General features: G+C 34.9%; 1 protein-coding gene across 1 annotated transcript in view; it reads left to right on the top strand.

Moving 5' to 3' along the window:
* Window positions 1-14,699, top strand: part of MTREX (Mtr4 exosome RNA helicase) — a 90,640-nt gene that overhangs the window by 39,045 nt on the left and 36,896 nt on the right. Inside the window, exons 17-19 of the mRNA XM_069096508.1 lie at window positions 3,511-3,683; window positions 7,270-7,338; window positions 13,333-13,461. Coding sequence (XP_068952609.1) covers window positions 3,511-3,683; window positions 7,270-7,338; window positions 13,333-13,461 — 371 coding nt within the window. The remainder of the gene's footprint in view (window positions 1-3,510; window positions 3,684-7,269; window positions 7,339-13,332; window positions 13,462-14,699) is intronic.

Here is a 14,699-nt window from a genome sequence, read left to right as displayed (position 1 = left end):
TACTCATTTAACTTTTTGTTTCTCCTGAGTTTCTCCTGAAGTAGACTAATCATTCTTCCATTTTAATATCTGTTTCTTAAAAGGGACCAGAATTGCTCCTTTTGACATTTTGAAGCCACCAGACATGGCTATCCCACAGAGTAAAAAAAGTCAAATAGGATTACTTCTAGAGGTCTTTATTTAGAGCAAGTGACCTGGGAGGGAACTGTAGTGCTTTTCATTCCCCATACCCACCCATGAAAGCCTGAAATATCAAGGCTGTCCTAGCCATTGGCAAGATCACTGGAAATTGCACTGCATGCCTCACCCAAACAAACACGCTAGGGAATCAGTCAGTTGGGGAGTTTGATAGCTGCAGGGCGATGCTGCCTCTGACCATTCCCTGAGCAGACCTCTGGTGGCTGTGTGGAGGGAGGGTCCTTAGGCCCATTTTGCCCCTCCACTTGGTCCAAATGGCTGCCTCCTTTACTATAGCTTTCTTGAGGGCCTTTGCTGTTCCAGGGCCCCCATGGGTCGTTCTGCGAGAAAATTTATCTGGATAGTATAGGTGTCCCCAGGGGAGTGCCTGAATTCAAGGCCAGAAATTAGGTGACATCGAGGTTTGAATCCTTTCTTTTCTGGTGGGTGACAATTAACAAATATGTAGACTGGATTAATTATATCTATTATAATCAACAGAAATTCAATAATTATATCAGAGATGTGGTAGAAGGGATTGCTGTCCATCTGGATGCAACCAGTAGAATGGCCTGGGGGAATCACGTTGCTCTAGACATGATATTGGCTAACAAGGGAGGGGTCTGTAAAATTATGGGACCCAGTTGCTGCACAGATAACACTGCTCCAGATGGTACCATCACTAGGGCCTTACAGGGATTAACAGCACTCTGAGGAATCAGCCCAAAACTTATCCTGGATGTCCTGGTTTGGGAAATGGAAAGGAATGGCCATATCCATACTCGCCTCCTTTATAGTAGCTGCCAGAGTGCTTACTGCAGCAGGATGCTGTATAATCCCCTGTGTCGGAGGATTGATCCAAAGATTAATAGAACCCACTTTAACCAGAACAAGACCCATGCATACAAACCTCCAGCTTGGAGGTCCAGGGGAAGTGAGAACATTAGTGGAGAGGACACCAGAAATAGACCCAAAACTCATAGATGAGGTATATCGGGAATAGTATGAGGGGTCTTCAAAGGTGGAAAAATAAGGGGTGGGGGGTGGCTAAGTGGCTCAGTGAATAGAGCACTGGCCCTGGAGTCAGAAGGACCTTAGTTCAAATCCGGCCTTGGACACTTAACACACACACAAAAAAATTGGCCGTGTGAACTTGGGCAAGTCACTTAATGCCAATTGCCGTACTGTTCCCTCTCCAAAAAGCAAAAAGTAAATAAATAAGAGGAGGGATTTGATGAGTGGGATGAATGTGAAGCCCCCTCAGGGAATAGCTTGGCTGTTTGCCTGCGTGCTTACATGACCTGTGATTGTTGCAAACCATTCCTAGCCCCCTCAGCGCATCCTGTTCAAACTGTTTAGGTGGGGTTTTTTTGAGACACAGAATGTTCTGTAAATACCAGGGGGTCCTGAGTCCCCTACCTCCAACATGCCCAGCCAGTGGGCTGAGGAGGGGAGGTGGGTTTAGGGAGGGGTTACGGTTAGGGCTTAAAAATTCTGCTTTGCTGAAAACGCTGTACACTTTTCCGAGATCACCATCTTAGACAGGTGGAGAGTGCCCTTTCTCGAGAAAGAATAAAAGACTTTTCCTTTTGACTGCTAGGACTGAAACTCTATTATTTCTTTGGATAAGAATTCTCACCTTTCCACACAGTACCACACACAGTGTTAAGTGCTAGGGATACAAATACAAGCAAGCAAGACAGTGCCTTTGTCACATAGTTGATAAAATTCATAGGTTAATTCCATTTAGAGCCAGAAGGGACCCCGGTCATCATGCTCTTGTATAAATGAAGGCTGACAAGGTGAAGTTATTTGACCATTCACATAAATAGTAGCAGTACCTAAACTTAAACTCAGCCATTCTGACTCTAAATTCAGTGTTACTTCTATTACATGAAAAACAACAAACCCAAGTTATTTTATCAACAAAAAAGCAAGGTGATAGTTTTTTGAATAAAACTTTCATATGAATATTAATGAGAATTCAAGTGCTAGATAATGACTCCAGTAAAAAAGCAGTTGATGATCTCTGGGAAATTTTTCAAAAAGACGTGTTAAACTAGTCTTTTAATCTACAAAGGCAAAACCTGGCAGGAATTTTTATTAGTGACAGTGATATTTTATTTTATTAGTGACATAGTGATATTTTATAATCCAGGATGGAGGAATAACAGGTTGGTAGACAGAAATGGTGTCAGTAATGTAAAATGTTCAGTAAAACTGTCTTAACAAAGCACCTTCCCAGTGTTAGATTATTAGGTGTTGGAAAGAAGGAAGAATAATCTTGTGAGATAGATTTCATAGATAGATAAATAGACAAAGAGACAGATAGAGATCCCATTTTCGAGATGAGGAAATTCAGAAGTTAAGTGATTTAATGAGTAAAGGTTACACAGCTGTTAAGATGGGATTTAAATAACTTCTCATGATTTCAAAACTAGTATTACATTCCATCCTAGAGTCCTTTTCTGGCCCTATTAGCAGATCAGTAGAGACATCTTAGTTTGTGGTAGGGGAAGTGGGGATGCAGAACCTTTTCAAGTAAATGGGCTAAGTCATTCTTGCAGCTTTTTATTTGTCTTTTTAATACTTTAGAGACTTTGCCTTGAATGAGCTAATTTCCTCTCTACCCTACCTCCATCCCACTTCCCCTCGGTTGACCAAGGGGAAATTATCTTTATCTAAAACTGTATAACTCATCTTTTCTCTTTGGGGGAGACAAAATGACATTGAACCAAGGATATGATCTACCTGGAAGACTGAGGGCTTCTTACTATTGGCATAAAGTAAGGCAGACCTGGACCAGATGGAACTGCTGCCCATTGTCATATCTCTAAGGCACAGCATCAATGGGATATGGGTCATTCTTTGGGCAAAGTACTTCTTTTCCAAGGGAATAGAGGAGTAGATATTAAAGATGTGGGGTAATGAGAGTATAGGTTTGTGTTTAATTTCTTATCTGTTACTTCTGAAGAAGATAAATTATAAATTGACTTCAGACATAAATAGTAAATTGGCTTCAAGAGGCAGTTCAGTAATCACCTCCACTCTAAAGCACTCACTAATTCCTTCAAGGTATTACTCTCTTTCTTCAGTCTACTTGGCATCATACATACCAATGTCCTCCTAACCCCCAATGTAAGGTCGATCCCAGGGACTGTTTCATTTATGGTTTTGTATTCTAAGCACTTAGCTTGATACCTTACATGTAGTATTTGCCCATAGTCGTTTGTTGAATTGAGTGATTCTCAATGGAAGAAATAAAAATGTAGGTGAGTCTTAGGTGTTTTCTTGCCCCTCATTTTTTCACATAGTACATATTTTAATTTGCAGAGGTAAAGAAACTAGAGGCACAGTATAATGCAATAGCAATTCCTAATGAAGAAAGTGTAGTCATCTACTACAAAATAAGGCAACAGCTTGCCAAGCTGGCTAAAGAGATTGAAGAATATATCCACAAACCAAAGTACTGTTTGCCATTTTTGCAGCCAGGACGATTGGTAAAGGTAAGTTTTCTTAACTTCCACTTTACAAATTTTCTTTGTAAATAAGGATTATGCCCCATAATCTTAGTAATAAAATGATCCATATCATAAGAGTTTATGGAGAGAATATAAATGATTTTTTGTTCCTGTTTGAGAAAGGCAAAAATAGGACTCTTGCCTATTAATTCCTATACTTTAGTAAGTGTAAATAGAAACACATGCCTTTAATTAAAAAAAAAAACACTTCAATTGGTAATGTTGGTTTTTATATTATATTACACATATATATGTATGTATGTATGTATAAAATATTCTAATGTATTTCTGCCCCGTCTTTTTCCAGAGAGTTGTACTTTGTAATAAAAAAGGGAGGAGGGAGAGTGAAATTCAGCAAAACTATTCCACATATCAAAAAAAAGTCTGATTTTATATGCGAGATTACACAACCTAGTTCCCCACCTCAGCAGAGAAGTAGGGTGAGGTGTCTTCTCATACTTTTTTGTTGAGGCCAAACTTCATTATGATTTCATTGCATTACATTTCAATTAATTGTTATTGTTTTTCTTCCTATTTATATTGTTAACAATTATTTTGCATTGTTTTCCTTGTTCTGCATAATTCAATTTTCCTCCTTTCATGTGAGTCTTTCCTTGCTTTTCTGTATTTGTTGTATTCATCATTTCTTACAGTATAGTAATAGTTCATTACCTTCAGTATCACATACCACAGTTTGTTTAACCATATTCTGCAGTCAGTGGAATCCACATTGTTTCCAATCTTTTGCTCTTACAAAAAGTGCTACTATAAATATATACTTTCTCTCTCTTCTCCCCCACCCACAGCCCCTAACCATGTATTCTACTATCCAGTGACTCTGACCTCCTCACCCCTCTTTGAACAAGATAATCCATCTTCATTGGATTCCCACCATTCGTGGAATTCTCTTCCTCTTCATCTCTGCCTTATAGTTTCCCTGGCTTCTTTCAAGTCCCAGCTAAAATTCCCACCTGTGCAGATGCCACTGTGCTGTCGTCCTGTCAGTTGTTCCCAGTTTCTCCTCTAGATGGCTTGTTTGCATGTTGTCTCTTCCGTTTAGAGTGTGGTGAGTTCCTTGAGAGGAGGGACTGTCTTTTCTTTGTAGTCCCCTTTTTATCACTGTGCCTGGAGCAGAATAGGTCCTTACTAGACATTTGTTGATAGATCTGCCGCACAGGATTATTCTATCAAAAGAGATAAACCGTATAAGTAAAGTTTAAATGTTAAAGTCCTGTATTGATGTAAGCAAATTAATATTAGACAAACTATTCATAAACATTGAGAAAGCATTCTGCCAAAAATTTTTGAGGCAAATACAGACCTAATAGCTAAATTGTTGAAAGATAAAGAAAATGAACTATAGATCAATGTCAATAATTAATCCCAAATAAAAAATTTAAATAAGCTTCTGAAGAAAATATACAAATTTATCTGAAAGATTATTCACTCTGATCAAGTTGGATTTATACCAGTGATTCAAGTATCATAAGTTCCCCATTAGGAAAACAACATAATTATATATTTTAAAATTCACATATTTATGTATTTAAAAAATTTAAATTAAAAATTCACAAACACATGATTTTATCAATATACATAGAATAAGCTTTGACAGATCACAGCATTCATTTATGCTAGAAAAAGAAAAAAACTCCAAAAAACTTAAAAGGATCATTTATTTAATATTATAAAAAGCATCTATTTAATCTCAAAGTTAATATTTCATGGGGAAACATAGTTTTCCCATGTTAAGAAGGATGTTAAGGTGTTAAGAAGGATGCCCCTTCCCTACAGTTTTTTGTTACATTCTAGGAATGCAAACAAATAGCATTAAGGCAAGAGAAAGAAATTAAAGCCATAAAAGTAAACAGAGGAGATAAAACTGTCCCTATTTCTGTATAATATGATAAGGGTATTAGTAAAGGTACCGATTGAGACAATACCTTTAACAAAGTTACAAGCTACCAAATAAACTTACTATATTTGATATCAAATTTGATATTTGATAGCATTTTTGTGTAATAGCAAAATCCATCAGGCAATAACAGAAGTCTCATTCAAAATAATTATAAAATGTATAAATATTCAGTAGTCAGTCTGTGAAGGCACAATCGGTTGTGTGTGTTTTGTTACAAAATGCTGCTTAAAGAAATAAGGAAGGTATTGTGGTGGATAGAGCACCAGCCCTGGAGTCAGGAGGGCCTCAGTTCAAATCCAGCCTTAGATACTCTACACTTAGTAACTGTGTGACCCTGGGCAAGTCACTTAATCCCAGTTTGCCATGTTCCCCTGCCCCCCCCCCAAAAAAAATAGATAAGGAATTGTTTAAATAACTGAAGGAATATTCAGTGTCATGTCTCTGCTATGACAATTTAATAAAAATAGCATTACTAAAGTTAATATACCTATTTAAATTTGAAAGCATAAATTACTTAGAAAAAATACTAGCTATTTGATAACAACTGTTAAGAAAACTGGAAAGCAGTCTTGACAGAATTTAGACTTAAACCAGTGTGAGTGTCTTTCATCTGCCCAAGAAATCTACCACTTTTTGCTGCAGCCTCATAGCCACCCTCCTTAGGTGGGCTAACACCCTGAGCCTTCCATCTCTTTCCCAGCACTGCCTGTCCCCTAATGAAAGACTACTAAATACCAGGCCTGGCACCTTATGTTTCCCCAGAGCAGCTACTTCCATCTGTACTAGCACAAAGCATCTTTCACCTCCTTCAGCCAGCTTAATCTACCACCTGAGATATAGAGACTCCTCTAGTTCAAAGAACAACACCCCTCCCAGTAACTTCAGGCCACTCTCCACTCAATGATGAACATTCTCATAGCTTCATATCCTAGATCTTTCTCATTCACTCCTTTCACATGATTGTGACCTTACTCCTTACCAAGGCTAAGCCCTCTATTTTTTCAAGTGATCCAATTCTGTTTCTTCTTCTCCTAGGTGTCTCCTGTCATCCCCACTCCACTTACTTTCAATCTCTGCCTCAATATTAGCTGTCTAAAAAAATACAGGATTGAAAAATGGAGCTGAGTAGACAAGGAGGAATCAGAAATAATTTAATTCAATACTTTGATGTTTAGCAAATCCCTAAATAGAAGTTACCCAGGAAAGAATTCCCTATTAGAAAGAATCACTGGAAAAACTGGAAAACATCAGACATCAAACTGTTTCACCACAAGTTCACATGATATATGATCTGAATATTAAAGATTATATTATTTAAAAATTAGAATAAAGGAAGATAAAGTACCTTTCATAACTGTTGTTAGGGGCTGAATTCTTAACCAGAAAAGAGAAAATCAGTTACAGAAGAAAAAATACTTTTACATTAAATTGCAAGATTTTTGCAATTTGATTTTTGCTATTGATTCAATTAGAATAAAAAGGAAAATATGTCAAAGGGGGCAGGGCAATTCTTTTTTTTTTATCAACTATCTGTACATGTTTGAAATCCAAGATATATAGATAACTAAAATATTCTCAAGTATACTAAAGGTAATAGAGTTGTGTAAGCTTTTATAAAAGTTATTCTTATAAACTATCTTTCTTTTTTCTCAGGTGAAGAATGAAGGGGATGATTTTGGTTGGGGAGTAGTGGTGAATTTCTCCAAGAAATCGAATGTTAAGGTAAAATTATTACTTTTGATTAGGAAAATAAGTGTATAAGTGACTAATCAAATATTTCAGGCATGAGATTCTCATGGTTTCAGTTTTAAAAATCTGATCCATAACCAGTATTTTTAGGAGAAAAATGTTGTTGAAAATTTTAACATAAGGGATTTATTTTTTACTTTATTGAATTTTGTTCCCATGCAGATTTTTTGTTGTCTTGAAAAAAATTGTGAAACTTGATGAAATTTTTTATTTCTATTAAAAATGACTTTTCCCCTTCAATATATAGAATATTTTAATGATTTTCACCAGATCTCCAGGTGAAAATTAGAATTAGAATATGTTGTAAATGCTAGAGATGGCCAAGGGAAATCATTGGGAGGCCTGAATTCTTCTCCAAACTCTCTTATGAATTTGAGTTCTAGAAAAAGAAAGAATATCTGGTCCTAACCATCTTTTAAGTCTTTGTGATATTTTAAAAATGAAACATCTTTAAATACTCATATATAAAGTAGAAATTAATGTTGTGACCTAAGAATGGTTATACCAAAAATGGATATTTATCTTTGTCTTCTTTGTAATTCCTTTCTTTTAAAAAAAAAAGTTGATGAAATTTTAGTTTATAAGCCTGTATTTCACCCTCTTCTCATTGAATGGAGGGAAAAAACCTCTTTATTACAAATATGTGTAGTCAGAACAAAGTATTCTGTTGGCCATGTCCAAAATGTATCTGCTCTAGCATTTTGAATCCATAACCTCTATGAGGAAGTGGACAGCATGCTTCTTTATCAGTCCTCTGGTATTGTGGTTTGTCAGTACATTGATCAGAGTTTCTCCTATAACTAGAGCTGGTTCCTTATAATTAAAATTTGAAACAGGTATTTGACCTGGCAGCATTTGAATAGAATTTGAAATATTAAAGCAGTTTGTATTAGATAAGGAATTAACATCACATTTTGAGTTGCATCTTCATTCGTAATTGATGTCATTTTACCATGCTTCTAAGAGTATATGAAAGAGTTGTTACCATTTTTCTAGTTTAAAAAAATAAGACCTTTAAATAAATAATAATGCCTTATGTTTACATGATGCTTAATTTTAAAAATTATTTTACATAGATTATTAATAGTCATACCATCATTTAAAGAGTTATTTAAGGTTTACAAAGTACAAATACTTTACTACCTTTTGAAGCATTGTTTCATTTGATCCTTACAGCAGTCTTGCTGCTGATGGTCAGCATGTGAGATGGTCAGGATAAATATAATTCCTCTTCTCACATTGACTCTCTGCTGAATTTTTCCTTATTTTTATTGATATCTTTTGTTATATCACTTTTATTTCCAAAAACCTCCCCTCCCCAGCAAGCCATCCTTTGTAATAAAGACTTAAAAAGAGAGAAAGGAAAAAAATTCAACCAGCCAACACATTATGCATGTCTGACAGATTATGCACTGTTCCAATACTATTCCATCGCTGTTTTTAAAAAGAGAGGGGGAAGGAGGTTTGCTTTTTCCCATGGTCAGTAGCAGTTACTAGAATAACAAAGTATTGTTTCCCTTTTTTCCTTCTGTCATTGTATGTATTATATTCTTGGTACTTATATTTGTCATTTCTCAGAGATTAGTAGTAATCTACTACATTCACATGCCATGGATTGTTCTCCCATTCCCCAGTCAGTGGTCATCTGTTTTGTACTGGTTGCCTGTTTTCCTGCTGCCTCTCTATGTTAACTGTTTTCCATCATTATTTGTCCTCTTTGACAATTTGCTGGATGTGACATGAAAACTTAGTTATTTTGATTTGTGGTTTTCTTAGTGATTTGTAGCTGTACTATTATTGTTTATGAAAAATTTGCAATTCTTCCTTTCAGAATTTTTTATATCCCTTAACCTATTCATGAATGGCTCTTGGTCTTTATCTATGTTAATTTCCTGCATATCTTGACTATATGGCCCTAATCCAAGATAGTTCATAAACATGTCTTTCCCAGTGAATGGTATTCCGTGCTATCACATTTTTTTTATTAATTCTGAATTTTTTTATTTTTTATATACTTTATTTTTTTATTGTTATTTATTAATTCTGCAAAAGCTTTTCAATTTTATGTAATCACTATTATCTATTTTATCTTTTTTTATTGCCTCTGACTCTTGTTTGTGTTAAGAATACTCCCCTAATCATAACTGTGAGCATTACCTAATATTTTTCAGCATTGTGTTCTATATATCAATTTGCCTCTCCATCTTAAACTTATTACAGCATCTATTATATGGTATTTGTATAAATCTAATTTCTGCCAAAATGCTATATAGTTTTCCCAGTAGTTTTGTCTTACAGAGAAAATTCTTCCCCAAGTAATTTATGTCCTCACATTTAGTACCTCTCCTCTTTACAAAAAACAAAAACAGGGAGATAGCCAAAAGTTAACTGGCTGGTAGCAGACCCAGAAATATTGATTGCTTTTCTAGTGCTCTTTCTTCCTCATTATACTTTTCCATATAGGAAATTATTGCATTATCTTTTCCCCTTTAGAAAGTTCAAACCTGGGGCGGCCAGGTGGCTTAACGAGTAAGAGCACCAGCTCCAGTGTCAGGATGACCTGGGGATCAAATCCAGGCTCAGATACTTAGCACCACACCCAGAAATAACTGGCCATGTAACCTTGAGCAAGTTACTTAACCCCAATTGCTTTAAAAAAAAGAGAGAGAGAAAGTTCAAACCATTGAAATAATAGCAGTATATGTATACTTTGTTTTCACATAGTATTACCCTAGGTCCTTCTAGGACATAATCTTTTCAGTAAACAAATTACTGGAATTTGCTACTGTCATCTTTAGGTTTATTTGAAATAGTAGTTTTTACTTCTGTGACAACAGCTAAATTATTTTGCACACAGAGGAAAGTGTGACATCTAATGTCTTCTACAATTATGGACAAGATAGCTTACTTCCATCTGTTTGTTCCTTAATTTGTCCATACATAATAGACAGTTTTGCTAAAAAGGACTATTATCTCTTATTTTTGAAGGGAGATACAATATAGTTCAATCACTTTTGCACCAGAGATGAGATGTAGCTAGCATGCTTTTATTTACAGATACCTTATGGAAATATTTTAATGTAATTTTGCCTTTAGTGCTTAGGAAACAAAATAATACAGGTATAAATAGAGGGTTTGGGTTTGGTTTTATTTTATTTTAATTGGTAAGCTTTTTTTTTTTTGTAAAGTTTGGAGATAATTATCTCAGATTTTTTTTATTTTAGAGACTCATTTAAAATCTTAACTCAAAGATTTTGTGGTAATAGAATTTTTCATAATGCAATGTTGGGGTATATAGACTTGCTATGTGAGCATAAATTAGTATTATTGTTATAGAATGAAGTTATTCTAATTTATGGGGGATAGGCTTTTAATTTAACATAGTATATAATTTAAAAGCAGTACAGAATATTGCAATGTACTTAAACTTAAAACATATCCATAATCTCTTCTCCTTCATGTTCAATAAACCATATTGTTTAATGAAGTGTATATTTCATTTAAGGAGAGTTAAGGTACAGATTCATGAAAATATGTGTGGTTTTCCAAATTACGTGCCAGAATTACAAAAGAACACACTTCATAATTTTAATGCTTGTGGAGATACACCAGCAGTATATGTTATACACTACCAAAGTGCAGTTTTTAGCAAGCACTTCCTGTTGGGAGAGCCAGCCATCTACACTGACTGCTACCGGCAAGGCAAGCAGACCAGTGTAATGTAATGCCAAGCAATTACAGCCAGCCTGGCTGAAGAAAAAAGAATCCTGAGAGAGACCCAGGAAGCAGTATAATGTCAGGGAAGTCAACCTGCCACCACCATCCTGTCACCTCTTCTTGGACCCTAGCAGTTATCACCCAGCACCTCAAATTTTGGAGCCTTGGGAATAACTGACCCCAAGAGCACTGGCTCTGTAGCCCTCATTTAGGGAGAAAGTCACCACTGATAGCAACTGCCACCTGTCATTATTGTCCAGGTAAGCCCAAGGACCTTGAGAGAGGCAGAACCCCAGACTGCCAATGCTGCTTCCATCTCCACAGCCACAATCAAGGGAAGCGATTACTATGGAAATGCCACCTGATCAATAGTTCTGGGGGTGCTGAAGCCACAGCCACTGAAGACTAACAAGGTTCTCAGCACTAGCAGTTGCTTTGTCAGAAATGGTTATGATTTTATCAGTAGAAATGACATTAAAGAAGATGCATTACCATCTGCTTTGCCAATGCATTTTGAAAACCATGGGACTTTTCCATTGAACTTGCAGCTGAAACTTCTGTGTATTTTATCTCCTCTATTACAATGTGAGTTTCTTGAGAGCAGGGGATGTCTTGCTTTTTTGCACATAGAAAATGCTTATATATCCTTCATGTTCCTATTTTATTTTCATTTGTTATTTGATGCATGTATGTTTTACTGGATGTTAATCATGGATTCTCAGAGTGTGTAAACTCAGGATGAATTTTGGCAGGTCCTACCAGGATATAAAGACACTGAGTAGGGACCTGGAGATACACTGTTATCAAAGGACCATTCTTTCTCTTAAGTTTGGAGAAATATATAATTAGAATTTTGGTGGCCAGGTCCTGCTGATAAATTGTTTTGAGCCAGAATAATTCATGAGGGTCATCTACTAAGAGAAAGGGAGGCCTTTCTGCATCTAGAGGGAGCTCTCACATTAATTGAATCAGCTTTTTGGAAATATTGAAATGTTTATTATCAAAAGAGTTTTAAGTGCATGCTAAGAAATTTTTAGATTGTCTAGCAATTGCTTTATTACATAACGATTTCATTTTCAGATGGCTTTCATCTGCTTGTAATAGATATTTTTATTTTATAAGCTTAAGTTCTAGCAAACTATTGTAAATAATACCTTGTGAACAGTCATCATGAGATCATTTTAAATTTTTTGTTGTTATTACCACAAGAAAATAACTTTCAACATGGTACAGTAATTATTTGTTGTTCCTTTTTTTTTTGGTTTGATAAATGCTATTTCAGGGAAGGAAAATGAAATATTTGCAGTGAAAGACCAAGTGAAGCATTAGCACATTTATTAGTTGAATAATAAAAATTATCATTTTCTTTCATTCCAATAAAGAAAGATCAAACCCATGTTTTAGTGTTTACTATATTTGCTGTATCTTTTTAGGGAAAAACAAGCTCTTCCTTAGGAAAGATAACTTAAGTAACTTGCATTTATATTAAGCATTATAGATGGTCTTCGGGTAGTACTCTTTTTTTATTAGCACCAACATTTTTTAAGTCTCACCACTCTTTTCATCATCATTAGTTCAATTGTATCTTTTTATAGCATTTGAAAATAATTTAAAACCCAATGAAAAGCTCACTTTATTCATAAATATTTGCCTCTTTCAAGTAAGATATTTTTCTCTACCATTGATTAATAGAAATATTTGCAGAAAAGTAATCATTTAAAAACTTGTACATGAGCAAAATCATTTTTTATGTTTCAGTAACTGGATCTTCAAAAATATTTATGAACCTATTTGCTACTTTTTGTTTTATTCTAGAATAGAAATGGAAAATTTGTTATATCCTTAAACTTCGAATGCTTCAAGTATTGTTATGTCTGAAGTGTTATGAACTAAATTATATGTCACATACTTTACAAAATTCACTGGGAATTTGTCGGTTTTAACTCACTGCTTTTTCCAGAGAAATTATATGTGGCCCCTTGTTCAGTTTAAAAGAGCCACCTGCCCACCTATATTATTAAGCTAGAGCAGTGTTAACTAGAGAATTATAATTTAATGTAATCATCAAGAGAGAAATTTGATTGTACCATCCATCTGGGTAACTGGCTAGAGCAGAATTACATTTCTGATATTAATCTTATGAGAAGACATAGGTATCCAGTGATTTTTAAGCCACTTCTATTATGTCATTCATTTTTAAGTCATTTTTTTACATCTGATTCATTAACATATCTCTCCATCTCTTTCTAGCCCAATTCTGGTGAATTAGATCCTTTATATGTTGTGGAAGTACTTTTACATTGTAGCAAAGAGAGCTTGAAAAATTCTGCCACCGAGGCTGCTAAACCAGCAAAACCTGGTGAAAAAGGAGAGATGCAGGTTTGTTTTTTATTTTTTTTTTAATTAATTAGTAAGTACTAATTTACTTGTACTGTTGGCTCTATAGATACCAAAATTATTTTATAATTAAAAAGTGAGGCTCTCAGTGGTAAGAACATTATTTTTGACATTTTATGGATTTATATGTAAAGAGGCATATATAATATTGTCATCATGCTTCATAAAGCTTCCATTTTCTTTGGTATTTGTCAGATAGAGTGATTTCATGTGAATAGAAATAGCAAAAAGTGACTTGTATTTTATTACATTAATATGCATGTGAACTGATTTTTTTTTACCAGTGCTTTTATGTTCATAATTTATCATTTCTAGCCCTGGAAGGGTCTTTAGAAATCATCTGTTTCAATCCTCTTATTTTATAGATCAAGAACTAGGCTCAGAAGTCGTGACCTGCTCAAAGTCACAGAGATATTTAATTGGTCGAGCTATCAGACTGATATTCTGATGCCAAATAGAATTTAATTGCCAATTTATTATGATGAGAGTTTGGGGTTTTGTAACATTTTATTTTAGCCAACTCTACCTGGGTTGGTAGGAGTGGGGGTGAGGGTGGAAGTGGAAGGTTCATTCTTGTGAAAATGGCATTTTAGAAAAGTAGAAAAATCATTCATAAAAATAAATTCTCAACTAAAACATTTATTAAAAGCTATTTAATTTATATATGGTTTATATTGCATACTCACCTCAGTCTACCATCTTCAAACAATTCAAATTTTATTATTTCTGTCATTGTTGGGTACTTTCTTCACCAGTGCAGATCATAACCTCTTTGCTGCTTAATAGTATGTCTTGAGAAGTTCTGTGGAATAAAATATTAATCACCATCCTAATGATTACTAACCTCTTTTAACTTAGTTAGACTGGTCATCAGGCAGCAGATACTCAGTCCATCAACCATAAATTGTAAACATTGGGTTGACTTCCTCCTACAGCCTGACATTTCTAGAATTTACATACATTTTAATGAAGGGGTCAGAATTGGTGTCAGAGGACCTGAGTTAAATCCTGGCTTTTCCATGTCCTACCTGTATGAACCTACACAAGTCATAACCTTTTGAGTCCTCGGGTTCCTCAGATATAAAATGAGGGATTGGAGTAGATGATGCCTAAAGATTTTTTTCTGAAAGACCTCCTTTGATGGAAAACTCATTTCATCCTAAAACAGTGAGTTTTACTTTGGGACAATTTTAATTGTTTTTTTTTTTAATTGGCTTACA

The sequence above is a fragment of the Petaurus breviceps genome, unplaced genomic scaffold, assembly GCF_028583685.1.
Source record: "Petaurus breviceps papuanus isolate PSGF00001 unplaced genomic scaffold, PetGlider_PUasm1.0 229, whole genome shotgun sequence".
NCBI classification, from domain to species: Eukaryota; Metazoa; Chordata; class Mammalia; order Diprotodontia; family Petauridae; genus Petaurus; species Petaurus breviceps.
The sequence above is the reverse complement of the archived record's forward strand: the minus strand, read 5'-3'. Positions and strand labels throughout refer to the sequence as shown.